At 35.9% G+C, this 14419-nt stretch overlaps 1 protein-coding gene across 1 annotated transcript in view; it reads left to right on the plus strand.

The window, feature by feature from the left end:
* The window catches only part of USP9X (ubiquitin specific peptidase 9 X-linked), a 108522-nt gene that overhangs the window by 48724 nt on the left and 45379 nt on the right, over window positions 1-14419 (plus strand). The window contains exons 13-18 of the mRNA XM_004714586.2: window positions 1293-1499; window positions 3613-3749; window positions 5427-5560; window positions 10467-10554; window positions 11963-12305; window positions 13432-13571. Of these exons, the coding sequence (XP_004714643.1) occupies window positions 1293-1499; window positions 3613-3749; window positions 5427-5560; window positions 10467-10554; window positions 11963-12305; window positions 13432-13571 (1049 nt within the window). The remainder of the gene's footprint in view (window positions 1-1292; window positions 1500-3612; window positions 3750-5426; window positions 5561-10466; window positions 10555-11962; window positions 12306-13431; window positions 13572-14419) is intronic.

Here is a 14419-nt window from a genome sequence, read left to right on the forward strand (position 1 = left end):
TGATCACACAGGTTGATATGTTGTTCCATGTGGGCTTTGTTGCTTCAGAGCTAGATGGCCGCTTGTTTACCTTCAAGCTTTTAAGACCCCAGATGCTATAAGTACAAAAGTTTTAATTGCCAGAGGCCACTGAGTAAATTGTTTTTCTGAAAAGGTAACAGAAGTTTAGGAATCTGTTGTGTAGATAGATTACTGACCATTAACTCTCACAGGGATGAATTTTTAAAGGAATTCATTACGCACACATATGTGTTGTTTTTAGTTTTTATAAGTTAATCTGTTACTTAGCTCTAAAAGGTTATTGATCTCAAAGGAATTTATCTCTGCCACCAAGTCATTGATGACTTAGAGATCCCCTGTGGCTTTCTAAGACTAACTATGGGAGTAGAAAGCCCAGTCCTCTCTACTGCGGAGCTGCTGGTGGTTTTAAACCGCCAACCATGTAGATCAAAGCCCAACCCTTAAACATTACACCAGTAATAACCTTGGTCATCCTTTCATTTCAACTAGACCAATTCAATTAGTCTGAATATTTTAAGATTTTGAGTTCTGTGTCACAGTTTTCTCTCATTCTTTCAGTATCCATCTATTGGGGCCCTAAGCAGGTAGCTGGGCACCATCTAAATAACCTGATCTCAGGGTGTGTCAGGCCATGATTCATGTTTATTACTAGTTCTATGTACTATTCTGAATCATTGGTTTTATCTGTCCTCTTTTGTTCTTTCTGCTCACAAGCTTTTAAGACCCCAGATAGTATTCACCTCTTTGAGATGTAGAGCATACACTTTATAAATGACATTATGACAATCGATTTGTCCCATGAAACACTGAACCTTCAAGTTGAGAAATTCAACTTTATGAGGTGAGTTGTTGGTTTTTGTAATACAATTTAGAAGTCCCAAGTAACAAACTGAATCTAAAACTGACTTTCATCCAGAGCTGTTTTATTTGACCAAGAGACAGTTTTGGTTATCAGTTCTAAGGAGTGTGGCACTGACATCTAGTGGACAGAAGCCAGGCTTGCTGCTAAGGATCTCACAATGCACAGAACAACTCACCAAGCAAAGAATTTTCCAAGCCCAAATGTCAACAGTGCCATGGTTGTTGATATTTAACTGTAAACAGAGGATTTATTTTCTTGATATTGAAATCTGCCTCTGAGTACTACTTTCTATCAGCTGTCACTTGAAAAATATTTTGTTCAGCTGTGTTATTTCGGTGACTGAAATGTCGTTAATCCAATGACAACCAAATACTCGTTATTTTCATGCCGTGTAACCTTTTTTCCCTAGGCTAGTTGGACAAATGCAAGTAAAAAACAACGGGAAAAGCTGCTCGAGCTGATCCGTCGCCTGGCAGAAGATGACAAAGATGGTGTAATGGCACATAAAGTGTTGAACCTGTTGTGGAATCTGGCCCACAGCGATGATGTGCCTGTAGACATTATGGATCTGGCACTCAGTGCCCACATAAAAATACTAGATTATAGTTGCTCCCAGGTAAGGTTAGGTTCCTTGGCTCACTTTTATGTAACCTCTCTCCACATTTAGGATGGCTTTGTTTTACCATTGTTCTTTTTGAAGTGATCTCCCAAATTGGCTTATATTTCTTCAAATTAGGCTTCCTGCCTTTTCTTAGGTCTTTACAGTAAGGTTTTGTGTGTTATGTGTAAAGGAATTTATTTTCCACGGGCCAATACAAGTCTTCAAAACAGATTACTTTGTATTAATAGTATTTCAAGTACATGGTGCTGAAATTCCCATTTCAAACATAAAATATTAAAATGCATGAGGTATTTTTACAAGGGAAATTAAACTAGCCAGTTAAGAAAAATTCATGGGATTTCTTAAGCAATAAAATATTATGTGCCTTCCCTATGGTTAAACCACACAATGTCCATACATTCTAACTCTTGCCATTGTGTTGCTCTTTAGCTTACTTAGTGAACATGCCTGAATAATTAATGTCCTACTTACTAATAAAAGTATTTACTGCCCTGATAAAGTTAGTTTCACTGATTCAGATGACAGTTGTTTTTTTTCTGTACCTGCTTGTGATGGTCGTTTCACTCAGTGCCAGTGTATCTACTCATAAATAGAACCTTGAGTTTAGATTTATTTTACTAAAACAAGAAACCCTCTGGAAAAAATGAAGCAAAGTGTAGTACATTTGCTTTTAAAGGTTTAACTAGTAGCTGCTCCTCTAATTTGCTGTTAGTATCACGGACTGGCAGTGTTGTCCACATTCACCCATCTGTAGTAACTGGAGTTAATGAACCTTAATACACTGTTGCCTTGTTCAGTCTTCATGGTCTATCTGGGAAAGAAATGTTTTAAACATCACTATCCAATTCCTCTCTCAAAACAAAAATCAAGAGCATGATATATCTGGTCAAATATAAGTATTTAAAAACCTTTGTAAGTATGTGTACTGTTGAACTCAGAATTCCATTTACAGAAATTTCTTCTGAGAATTAACTAGAAAATGACACAAAGGGATGCACACATGGGTTTGTAGACAAGAAACCTTCTGAATAATTATCAATGGATTAAGCAGTCACTAAAAAGATGGCTCTCAATGTAGAAAACTGCACTGTTGATAACAAAGGTTTTAATGCAAAATACTTAGGAGTATGAATCTTAATCTTGTCAAAAGTAGAAATGTAAATGTAATGCAAAAATATGCCCAAATTTAGGAGTTGAGGACACACACATAGGTTTCTCTCTCACATGTGGGTCAGTGCGCAGGGGTGGCACAGTGGTTTCATGAAGTTTGTGCCAAAGTTGCAGTTTCCTCTCATCTTTTTTTGAGGGGATGGTAATTTTTATCCATGTCTTTTATGAAGCCCCCTCATGCATTTATGTACATACGCACATGTAATTGTTTTCCTTCCCCAATACACACACACACAAAATCCAAACTTAGCAATGTCCTTGATACTCAAACCAGTGCTGCTGGTGGTACTAATTTAAAGGGAAAAGTAATGTATAAAGAGCAGAATATTTTTAAAAATTAGTGTGACATTATTAATTTGTACCTATTGTGCCCGTCTGTATCCTTTTCTCTCCTTTTGTGTATGTGGATGTTTTTTGGTGGGGTTTTTCTTTTGTTTTTAACTTGCATAATTGTCATACTGTTATTTTGGGGGAGAAATATAAATTGTCAGTGTTCTTCACCGTGCTTAGAAAAATATGCAAAAAGCAAGCTCACAGCATAACACTTATGCTATTGCTAAACTTTGTGGTTTGGTAGAAGCCCCTTAAACATTGGATAAAGCTAAATCCCCACCTTCTAGCAAACATTTTTAAAACTCAAAATTTCTGTCAATGTACAATATTAATAGTTAAGGAACTGTACCTTTGTGTGGATGTATATGAGTCCATGTACTACTGAGCTTTTTTACAAGAGTGCTTTACTCTTTGGAGTTGATAGTAAATGTAAAATAAAAATATAATTAGATTTCTTTTTTATATTAGACTCTGCTACAATTACAAGATAATCATTTGGTGCTAATCTTACAAGAAAAGCTTTTGTTTTTTTATTCTCAAAATTATTTGAAGGTAGACTTCCTGAGTATTGATCTATATAAAACATTGAAATTGTTTGTTTAAGGACCGTGACACACAAAAGATCCAGTGGATAGATCGCTTTATAGAAGAACTTCGCACAAATGACAAATGGGTAATCCCCGCACTGAAACAAATTAGAGAAATTTGTAGTTTGTTTGGTGAAGCACCTCAAAACTTGAGGTAAGGCTTTTAACATAGAGAGAGAATTTCAGTATTTTAATGTATGTATTATATTGAAAAGCAAAAGCATATCAGTTGGGAAGAGCAAATTTCAAAGAAACTCAGTGAGTTAACTGGAGGCTAAAAGAAGACTTAGTTTGGAACAAATGACACCCTTCATCATATCTACCTTCTCTATTTTGTTGATGAAGGAGCAAGCCACTGATAAGTATCATAATCGCGATGATAATAACTGCCTTCACATTCTTAGTTCGGAATTCTCTCGTATTACCAGCAAGTATGCCAAGCAATTTCACGGCATGCGTTGTGTTTATTAATCTCACTACTCATTTCCCTTGATCCTTCCTGCCTTTATTTCCCTTTGCCCAGTATCCACCCTTTATCCCACAGTATAAAAGTACTTCTTATAAAATGTTTTTTTTTCTTTTCCGGATTTATTTTAGCTAAGTTTCTGTTAAATAACTGCCTAAGTATACTATCTTAAAAATGCCAAATTCTGGTCATTGGAATAATTTGCCCTCGTGTTTTCTGGTAATTACGTGAAAAGGAACTGCAAAGAGAACTAGTTGTAGTGCACAGAATATTCACCTTGGAGCTAGGAGGCCTAGAGGTAAACCTTATATCTAAGCAGTCATGATCTGTTTTCTAGTCTTTTAGAAACTTCTTTTGTTTAAGTGTAATATTAGATGATTGCTTGACTCTGTTTATGCCTAAAACAGAAGAAAGGGATATGTATACGTTTTATGTTACATGCAAATAAACATCCTATGAGAGAATTTCCAAAAGTTCGTGAAAAATGGAATGAAAGGATATTGACATTTTCCACAAATATTTTGAAATTCTTTTACATAATTTTTCCCAATGCCAGCAAAAAAATTTTGGAAACTGCCCAGGGGAAAAAGAAGTACAGACGTACATGATGACATTGACATTTATTTGAGGAATACTTTTTTTTTTTAAACTATTGACTCACTGTGTATGTGTGTGTGTATACACCCACACCCCTGTAGTCCCTTCTCAAATGACTCCATTTGTCTGTTACAGATAGTAATTTACATACTCTCCCATCCAACCAGTGGCGGCTTCTCCACTATAATAGTACTGGTTTTGATAGTTGATTGACGTTCATGATGATGGAACAAATGGTTGGAAAATAACTAGATGCCTTTTTAGTGACACCTGGGAACAAAATTGGCAATATAACACAGTGTTGCAAAATACCCCTTGAATGTCTATTTAAAGTACAATATTACTATAAAGCATTTTCTTTTGATTAAATTCTTCAATACAATCACAGCAGAGCAATTGTAATGCTATTCTTGAAGTGTGCATTTCTATTTTTATAAATTTTGAAATCATGAAAACTTAGCGAGTGCTTTGGTAGTAATCTAGGATAGCAGTAGAAGTCATACACTGAAGGTAGACTTCATTAAGATGGATGAGGATGGGAAATACTAATCCATGGTTTTCATATAAAAAGGGGAGAAGTGATTAGGTTTTTTTAGGAATTGTTTTAAATTGCTTTATTTTCCTAAAAGAAAATGTACAAAACTATAATTCTATTACGAGTTATACCATTTAAAGTTTTTAAACTTAGTAACTGATTTTATTAGTTTAATTTTTGATTGCAAGAAAGTTTAATGACCTAATTATATTGTTAAGTTCTTCTCGTTTCAGTCAAACCCAGCGAAGTCCTCATGTATTTTACCGCCATGACTTAATTAATCAACTCCAGCACAATCATGCCCTGGTTACTTTGGTAGCAGAAAACCTTGCAACTTACATGGAAAGCATGAGACTCTATGCTAGAGGTACGTATTATAAGCTGAGATTGTTTGGGGCATTAAGGACTTCCCTTCCCAGCAATTTTTTGTTTGTGTTTAAGTACCTTAGAAATGACAACACATTTTCAAAGATGTAAAGTAACTGATTTTAATAATTGTACTTCTTTATGAGCCTATAATCTATTTTTACTGCCAATCTTAACACCAATTCTAGCCCAGCATTTTGAAAAAAGTGCCTGCCTTCCCCGTTCTCCATGTTAAACTAATTTCTCTTTTTCTCTCCCTTTGTTTGGGAACTCTACTTGCCTGACCTGCAATTGGCTGTTAACCTTCTAAGGTACATACTCTACTCATTTTGAACCTTTTCTTTTCCTTACGGCCACCACCTTTAGTTGGTGTCCCCACCCCTGCCCTCAAGAAAACTTGACTCAAACCTCACTGTTGTAAGAAATCATCTGTTAGAAATGCTGTTAGAGATGATTTTTACATAGTATATTTTTTAAGTCCACTTTCATAAGTGCTGTATGAAGAAACATTTTGCGAAAGTAGAAGAGACTGTAGGACTGATGATGCTTTCATTGATTCTCAGTTCGAAATTGTTCAGTCCTCTAGGGGGACTTAGTGGTTCCTGTGATTTCATCAGACCATGTGGGTGAGTGCCCGCCATTTTAGTGCTGTGGTGCTCTCCCTGACAATGTAGCGCGGGGTCTGTGTGTGCTACAGCACTCATGTTAGTTACTTGAGTGCACATTGTTCCTCTGTCTTTTGTCAAATTGGTAGACCAAAATATGGTTACCTTTGTTTCCAAATTATAGATTAAAAATGGTGTATATTTCTGGCATTACAGAATTGAGCATAATGTTAACCGTAAATTATACCCATTTAATATGTTAAAGTGAGTAGGATTTTAGTACTCAACAGTTTGCATCTACAGAAGCCAATAGTATATATTTAAAATCTGAATATTAACAGTACTCATTTTTTGAAGATCAGAGTACGCTAGTGACATAGAGGGTAGGACCAGAAGAGCAACGTAAACATTCCTGTGCTAACGGGTACCAGGCAACGATCATTTCAGTTTTAAGTGGTATTAGGCAAGCCTTTATAAACTTACAACCATATATTTATGCTTTATATCAACTGCAGCCAAAGTTAGTGTGAGAAACAAGAGGCTTGCTTACAGTATACTGAGTTCTAAGCATTTGGGCCTAATTTAGCATGGCTCAGAGTCTTTGTGATGATCGCATCTCTTCACAGAGGTACAAATTCTCCTGATTGTCAGTGCAGACCTTTTCCCCACCATGGAGCTTTCTAATTACATGTGTCTAATGTTAACTCCATTTACTTCATTTGCATATGGGAATGCTGCGTGAACGGGTCAAAACAGTTCAGCCCGCACTAAAGTCTTCTCCAGTTTAGTCTTGATTATTTGAATTACTGTTTCATAGGAATTTCATTGTCACCTGACTATCTTAGATTCCCTTCCTTAAATTGTTTGTATCTCCACAAAGTAGAAAACGTACATCTATAGAGGCAGATTGTCTAGCTTTTGAACTTGACTCAAACAAGCTATATGACATTAGAGAAGTTCTGTATGCTTGAACAGACCCAGCCAATAGTTGAGCACTAGAATTTTGGTTTTAATATGAGAGACTTCAAAAAGTTCATGGCATTAAAAGATACTAAATATTCCCCTGAGTTAATTGACTTAAATACCTTCCGTTTTTCATAACAGCCTTGATAAGTTTTTCCTCCTCTAATAGCGTGATAGTCTTTTGATTACTACTGATCATTGTATTTTGCCTTTTAATTCTGTTTATTAGTTTTGGGGGGGAAGTAATTTTTTTAAGCTAGTAAATATTTTTTAGTGAATTAAGCTTTTCATAACATTAGATTACTTCTTTAGAAATACATTTACCTTTTCTGAATTTGGAATTCTTAAAGCAGTTTGTGAGTTTTGCCTCTTTATAATAAAAGTATTTCATGAATCCCTTTAAGAATGAAAAATGCTTTGTAGGAGATAACATTAGTCTTCCACAGTTCACTGATGTTCTCAATTTCTTGTAGTCATTTCACCAGTATTGAGAATTTGTCCTGCCTATATTTCATCTCCACTTAGCAACTTAAGCTTTTGGGGAAAACATTTCCATAGTAACATGGTTGGCTGATTTCACTGCTTGCTTTAAAGTTAACTCAGGTGGAGGAATGAATGTATCCTCCAACTTTCTCTTATTGTGTATCACTCACTACTAGTACTGCCTCCATATACTGATGCTTTAAGCTTCTTAAAAATTTTTAACATGCCCACAATGAAACCAGTTTTCACACTCAGTTTAAGTTCATTGGAAAGGGTAAATGTGATGCCGATTTAGAATGCTTGCTGAAAGTTTTCACATACTTTTTCCCTGCTTTCTAGGTCAGTTGGTGGATTAGTTGTCTTTATCACAAACCAGTTTATCATGTTCTCATTTCTAAGTTTCCATGGTCTCTTAACATTCCAACACTGGCATATTGTAGGATCCCCCCCCCAAAAAAAAAAACAAACCAACAAATCGTTTCTTCACGAATATCCCTCAGAAGCAGTTTTGTTAGAATGAAGATAACTGGGCTTGACTTCCTCAGCACCTCTGACTCATTCCCACACATCATTTATGCAGTGCTGACACTCTTGTGTGAGTTGTGATTAAAAAGGATTGATTTGTTATCCACTTTATTTGGTTTCTTTATAGATCTTTAGAGCTTAGAGCAGGGATAACCTTAAAGAATTGACTCTTGAAAGTATGGAGGTGCCCAAAACATATTAACCTTTCAGCAGGAATGTAGGGGCATAAGGGACTTGAACCCCAAAAGAATGGGAGTTTTGAGCTTTGGGAATGGTAGACTAAGATACTTGGCAGTAACTTTCCACAGCAAAACAGCCATTTGTCTACCAGTCATCTTAACAGAGGAAAAAAATCATTAAAAACATTGTTATTTCACGTATCTGGAAATATAATGTGATACATTTGTTACAAAACAAAAGTACTGAATAACCTTTATTGGAGAAACGTTTATTTAGAAAATCAACCATGAAAGTTAAGCATTTGAGCCACCACCTGCTCTCTTCTTCTGGTTCTTAGCCGGTTCTTAGCCCTGTTAAATGGAAAGTACTCTGGGCAGGTGCAGCCATGAAAGGCTCCCTCCCATCATAGCTGCTAGTCCACGATTGTGGTGTTGTCAGCTAAAAGGAATAACATTCCCGTACCTCATGCATCCCCTGGTGTAGGGCAATGACCTGGCACTACTAGACCAAGTAATGCTGGAGCTCCAGCTACCTCTCCCCCCTACTTGCTCATAGGGTGGAGCTCCCATGCTAGGAAGGGCATTCTGACAAAATTATGGAGTACCAGCACCAGCAACTGAAACCGTGCCACAACTAGAAATTTATTAGAGCTCTGGATAAAGAGGCAGCCAAAAGTCCTGGGATCACGACCCTGGGGTTATGGAAGGCTGTATGGATTGGCAAGGGTGCATCCAACTCTGAAGCAATGAGAACAGGTTGTTTGGCAGGTTTATACAGATTCCATGACAAAAGGTGGAGGTTTCATGGGTACTAAGGACTTAAGCAGTAAGTCGAACAGTGTGTTTAACCCTGATGCCTGGAAACTCCTAGTTCTATAAAATCGCACAGTTCTATAACACCGTACACTTCTCTGCATGCCCAAGACTGAACTCTTGGTTGGGATTGAAGATAAAATACAAAAGCTATTACTCTAGGTAAAAACAACTCTTTAAACTGTGATAGATAGCTGCCTTAAGCCGCACACAAAGAGCAAATCTTTGGTTGCCAACTGGCCCTAAGCACAGCCTTTGACCCAGTAACCTGACTCCTAGGTAACCAGGCATAAAGAAAAGGGAAAAATATTTTGAGCCACCATTTCAGAGGCTACAGCAATAAAGTCAGCAAAATCAGAAAATGGTCGGGCAGAGATAATACTAAAATCCGTGGTTATAGGTTGGATAAGAAGCAGCATGTTTACCTATAAATGACAAGTATGAAGATAGAAGTAATTTGGCAATGGAGGAACCTGCCGGAAACTACCTTCACCAAAGGATTAAAAGTTATATCATGAATATCAAAATCTGACAGTAACGGTGCCTCCTGATATAAACGCCCTTAGTAGAATATGTCTTCACTTTTGTAGTAATCTTGCTGAAATGCATAACCTGAATCAAATCATTAGTCATTCAAGGCACCCAATTTGAGGGAAATTCAACAACAAAATTAGTTTATAGTTGCCAAAAGGGGCAGGAAATAAAATGAGTTCTACAGATTTAAGATGACTAAAGTCCTAAATGTAACACTTTTTTTGTCATGGACGTGAAGAAAAGGATGTAAAAATGGCCACAATAAAAAAATTGGTTAAACTTGTTTGTTTAGACTGTGGATTAAATCAGAAATTCTCCACATATTGTTAGGCATTATGGTTGATTTTGAGGGCTTGAGGGAGATGTTCTTCTGGCATCTAATTACTGAGTCCTGGGATATTGACATACTTCAATGCACAAGATAAGAGTTCCACAGCAAAAGAATTACCTGACTCAAAATGTCAATGGTCTGCTGAGAAATCCTGGGCTAGATGATAATATTGTGACCATGTTTGATTAACAGTACTGTAGTTACATATGCAAGTATATCCTCAACATGAAATAACACAATTTGAAGTAATTCAGATAAAGTAAGCTTTGAAAACAAAAAGACAGATGAAATCCAGTGTTCAGTCAGGTGTTTAAAAGCTGAAAAAGAACATTTATATTTGAGTCGAAAAGAACCCAAGATTGGTTAGATTTCAGTTGCTTCCTTAATAAATTACTTAATTTAATTGTTTTATAGGCAGTAATGATGAGGGTATTTACATAGAAGTCGTGATTTTTCTGTTTTTTTAATTTGTAGACCATGAAGACTATGACCCACAAACTGTTAGGCTGGGAAGTAGATATAGTCATGTTCAAGAAGTCCAAGAACGACTTAACTTCCTTAGGTATGTTTTAACAATTATTCTCTTTATGACACAGATAAAGGAATGCAAAGTTCATATTTTGTATAGGTCTATTTTAGGTGGTCTCCTTGAAGTTGAATGTTTTCTACCACAGTCTAAAAATCAAACATTTTCCCATGTATTCATGATTAAATTCTTTGTTATTAGATAGATTTCAATTTGTAATCTTTGTGGAGCGCATGTATTAAACCTTAGAATTTTCTTTATAGTTATTTACTCTAAAAATGTTTATTAATTTTTGTTTATATTGGGCCCTAATCAGCTGGAAGCCCATGATGGCATTATTTTTGGCATGGCTTTAAGGAAGGAAGGACAGTTGGCTGCTAAACCAGCATTCTATCAAAGGAATTTGAGTCCTCTACTGCTTTATTCTAATAATGGCTGATAAAGGCCATCTAAAGTCCTATGTCAATAGCATTACTTCTGATAAGAATAAGGAAGGAAAAGAAGTTTATTTCCATTCCATCACATGACAGTTACATAATGATATACTCACCCTCCATTTGATTTGATGTGGTCATTCTCTATTTTCTTAAGTTTTCACAGAACAATCTGGTCTTTAGAACCTAAACCTGTAAATAAATGTGGAGTGAATGTATTACATTCTCTAATGATGACATACAAACAGCATGCTAATTCTTTACTTTTTAGCACAAATGGCCCATTAAAATACCCTTCGTAAGGTTAAATTCAGACTAAATGTTGGGTTCAAAAACCTAACCTTGTATTTACATTTAGATCCAATTACTTAGCAGTATTTCTAGCACATATTAAGGTACCTAAGGAGCTCTGGTGACTTAGCGATTACATGTTGGGCTGCTAACAGCAAAGTCAGCAGTTTGAAACCACAAGCTGTTCCCCGGAAAGATAAGGCTTTCTAATCCCTTGAAGAGTGACAGTCTTATAAATGCACAGGGGCAGTTCTGCCCTGTTCTATAGGGTCCCTGTGAGTCGGAATCAACTCGATGGCAGTGAATTCTTTGTTTTTATTTTGACTTGGGTTCCTGATAAAAGTTTGTTAAAGGAGTACATTTAAAATCAGGATTTTTTTTAGTGCCAGATAAAAGTTAAGAAAAAAGTTCTTTTGAAAGTTCTTCTGAAAAATGCCCTTAATACATTGTGAGATACATGTTTTATACATAGCCAAGTAGATTGCTCTTGTTATTCTCAACTGACTTAACATTAAAGATTTTTCTAAAAGAGGAGCTGATACCAAGGGCTCAAATAGAAAGTAAATGTTTATAAAATGATGATGGCAACATTGTTCAAATATGCTTGATACAATTGATGTATGGAATGTATATAAGAGTTATAAGAGCACCTACTAAAAATATTTAGGAAAAAAAAAACTATGCCCAACCTAATGGTTAATTGTTCTTGTTTTTCTTAGATTTTTATTGAAGGATGGCCAGCTCTGGCTCTGTGCTCCTCAAGCAAAACAAATATGGAAGTGCTTAGCAGAGAATGCAGTTTACCTTTGTGATCGAGAAGCTTGCTTTAAGTGGTATTCCAAGTTGATGGGGGATGAACCAGACTTAGATCCTGATATTAACAAGGACTTCTTTGAAAGTAATGTGCTTCAGCTAGATCCCTCCTTATTAACTGAAAACGGGATGAAATGTTTTGAGCGATTCTTCAAAGCTGTGAATTGTCGGGAAGGAAAACTTGTAGCAAAAAGAAGAGCCTATATGATGGATGATTTGGAGTTAATAGGCTTAGACTACCTTTGGAGGGTAAGCGGGGTTGGGGAGGAATATATATATATAAATCCAGTACTTATGCATTTTTTTTAAATGGGAAAAGAATCATTTTCATTTGATGATGGTGGTTTCTAGCCTAACAAGTACTTGTCCACTATCTGTTTCTGTGATTTGCCAATCTGTACATACTTTCCCTCTATTTCTCCCACCCTCTGCCTCTGTCTCTGTTGTCTTGAAATGTCATTGTCCTGTGGCCGCCGCCCCCCAAAAGACACCATTTTCATTCATTGAGTTTCCTTTTCCTCTTTGTCAATGTAAATTTAAAATGGGACCAAAAGAGAAGATTTTGTTTAGAAAGGATTATGCACATACACTTTCCGTATCACTGGTTTAAATTGCAAGGGGAGTAAAATAATTATGTTCTACTAAGACTACACTTTCCACCTTTATAAATTATGAGGAGTGTCAAAAAAGTATTTGAAAAATGAAATTTAAAAGAGTGGAGATAGAAACACAAGGGTGAAAGTGGGATGAGTGGTAATGAATTGGACAGATTGCAGCGATTGAAAGGAAGCAAATTATGTATGATTTGTTGAATGTACAGCTCGGGGGCCACTGCTGCTCTGTGAAACTTTACCCGATTCACAATTAAAAGTTTAAAATTTTTACAAAGTTAATAGAAAAGTTTTCATGAGCTTTTTGAAGCTCTCCTATTGTAAACCACTGAGTTAATTAGATAAGTGATTAAGATATTAGAAATGGAGAGAGATAATCTGTGGTAAACTTTGCTTTATTTCTCTAGTGTCTTATTTTCTTTTAACTAATGTGATATGTATAGTCTTTGAAACTTACAGGTTTGCTTTGAGTCACCATTGACTTGGTAACAGCGAGTGAGAATTTGAGATCATCCTTGAATGCTACACACCTTTATTAGTAAGATGTTCAATTGCAGGATTAAATTATACTGGTCAAAGTATGTTTTATTCCTAAATAGTTTTAGTCAACAATTTCTCTTTTTGGGCCCTGTTCTCTTAATTTAGTTCTAAAAGATAACTTATTATTCACTACTCTTAAAAATAGCTAAGGATATGGTTTCAATTTGAATGGCAATAAAAGTATTTCTTTAAAGATGCTAACATTTTAATCTTTTTGAATCTAGGTCGTGATTCAGAGTAATGATGACATTGCTAGCAGAGCAATAGATCTCCTTAAAGAGATATACACAAATCTTGGTCCGAGGTTACAGGTCAATCAGGTGAGAATTGAGATATATGAAAATGCACACATCTCACCGGGAAGGTGGGGTAGAAAGGGGGAACTGATCACAAGGATCTCCATATAACCCCCTCCCTGGGGGACGGACAACAGAAAAGTAGGTGAAGGGAGATGTCAGACAGTATAAGACATGACAAGGTAATTTATAAATTATCAAGGGTTCGTGAGGGAGGTGGGTAGGAAGGGAGGGGATAAAAGGAGGAGCTGATACCAAGGGCTTTCAAGTAGAAAACAAATGTTTTGAGGAGGATGGCAACAAATATACAAATGTGCTTGACACAATGGATTGTGATAAGAGTTGAACGATTAAGTGATTAAAAATTCTTTTAAAATGTTTTTTTTTAATGAAAAGAAAGTGCACACTTTTTGAAACAACTTTTTTGCTTTTAAGATTAAAAAACAAGTCTGATTCAAAAGGTGTCAAGGAGTCCAGGAATAAAACTGTTGGAAACAGAATGTGGTAGCAAATTATACAATTCTACTTGACGTGATTGATCTGTGGAATGATGATATATGTATTAACTCACAGTTTTTAAAACGTTGCTGGAAATTTTGTAGTTGTAATCTTTTATATATTATGTCTAAACCATTTAGTTAATCTGTTGTAGAAACTTGCTGACTAAATGAATCTTGCCTTGATAATTTTCTTTAGGTATTTTTAAAAAATCATTTTATTAGGGGCTCATACAACTCCTATCACAATCCATACATACATCAATTGTGCAAGACGCATTTGTACATTCATCGCCATCATCTTTCTCAAAACATTTCCTCTCCACTTAAGCCCCCAGCATTAGGTCCTCATTTTCCCCTCCCTCCCCGCTCCACCCTCCTCCATGAGCTCTCGATAATTTATAAATTATTACTTGGTC

This window comes from Echinops telfairi, unplaced genomic scaffold, assembly GCF_000313985.2.
Source record: "Echinops telfairi isolate 266 unplaced genomic scaffold, ASM31398v2 ScPeMD7_26;HRSCAF=91, whole genome shotgun sequence".
Taxonomy (NCBI): domain Eukaryota; kingdom Metazoa; phylum Chordata; class Mammalia; order Afrosoricida; family Tenrecidae; genus Echinops; species Echinops telfairi.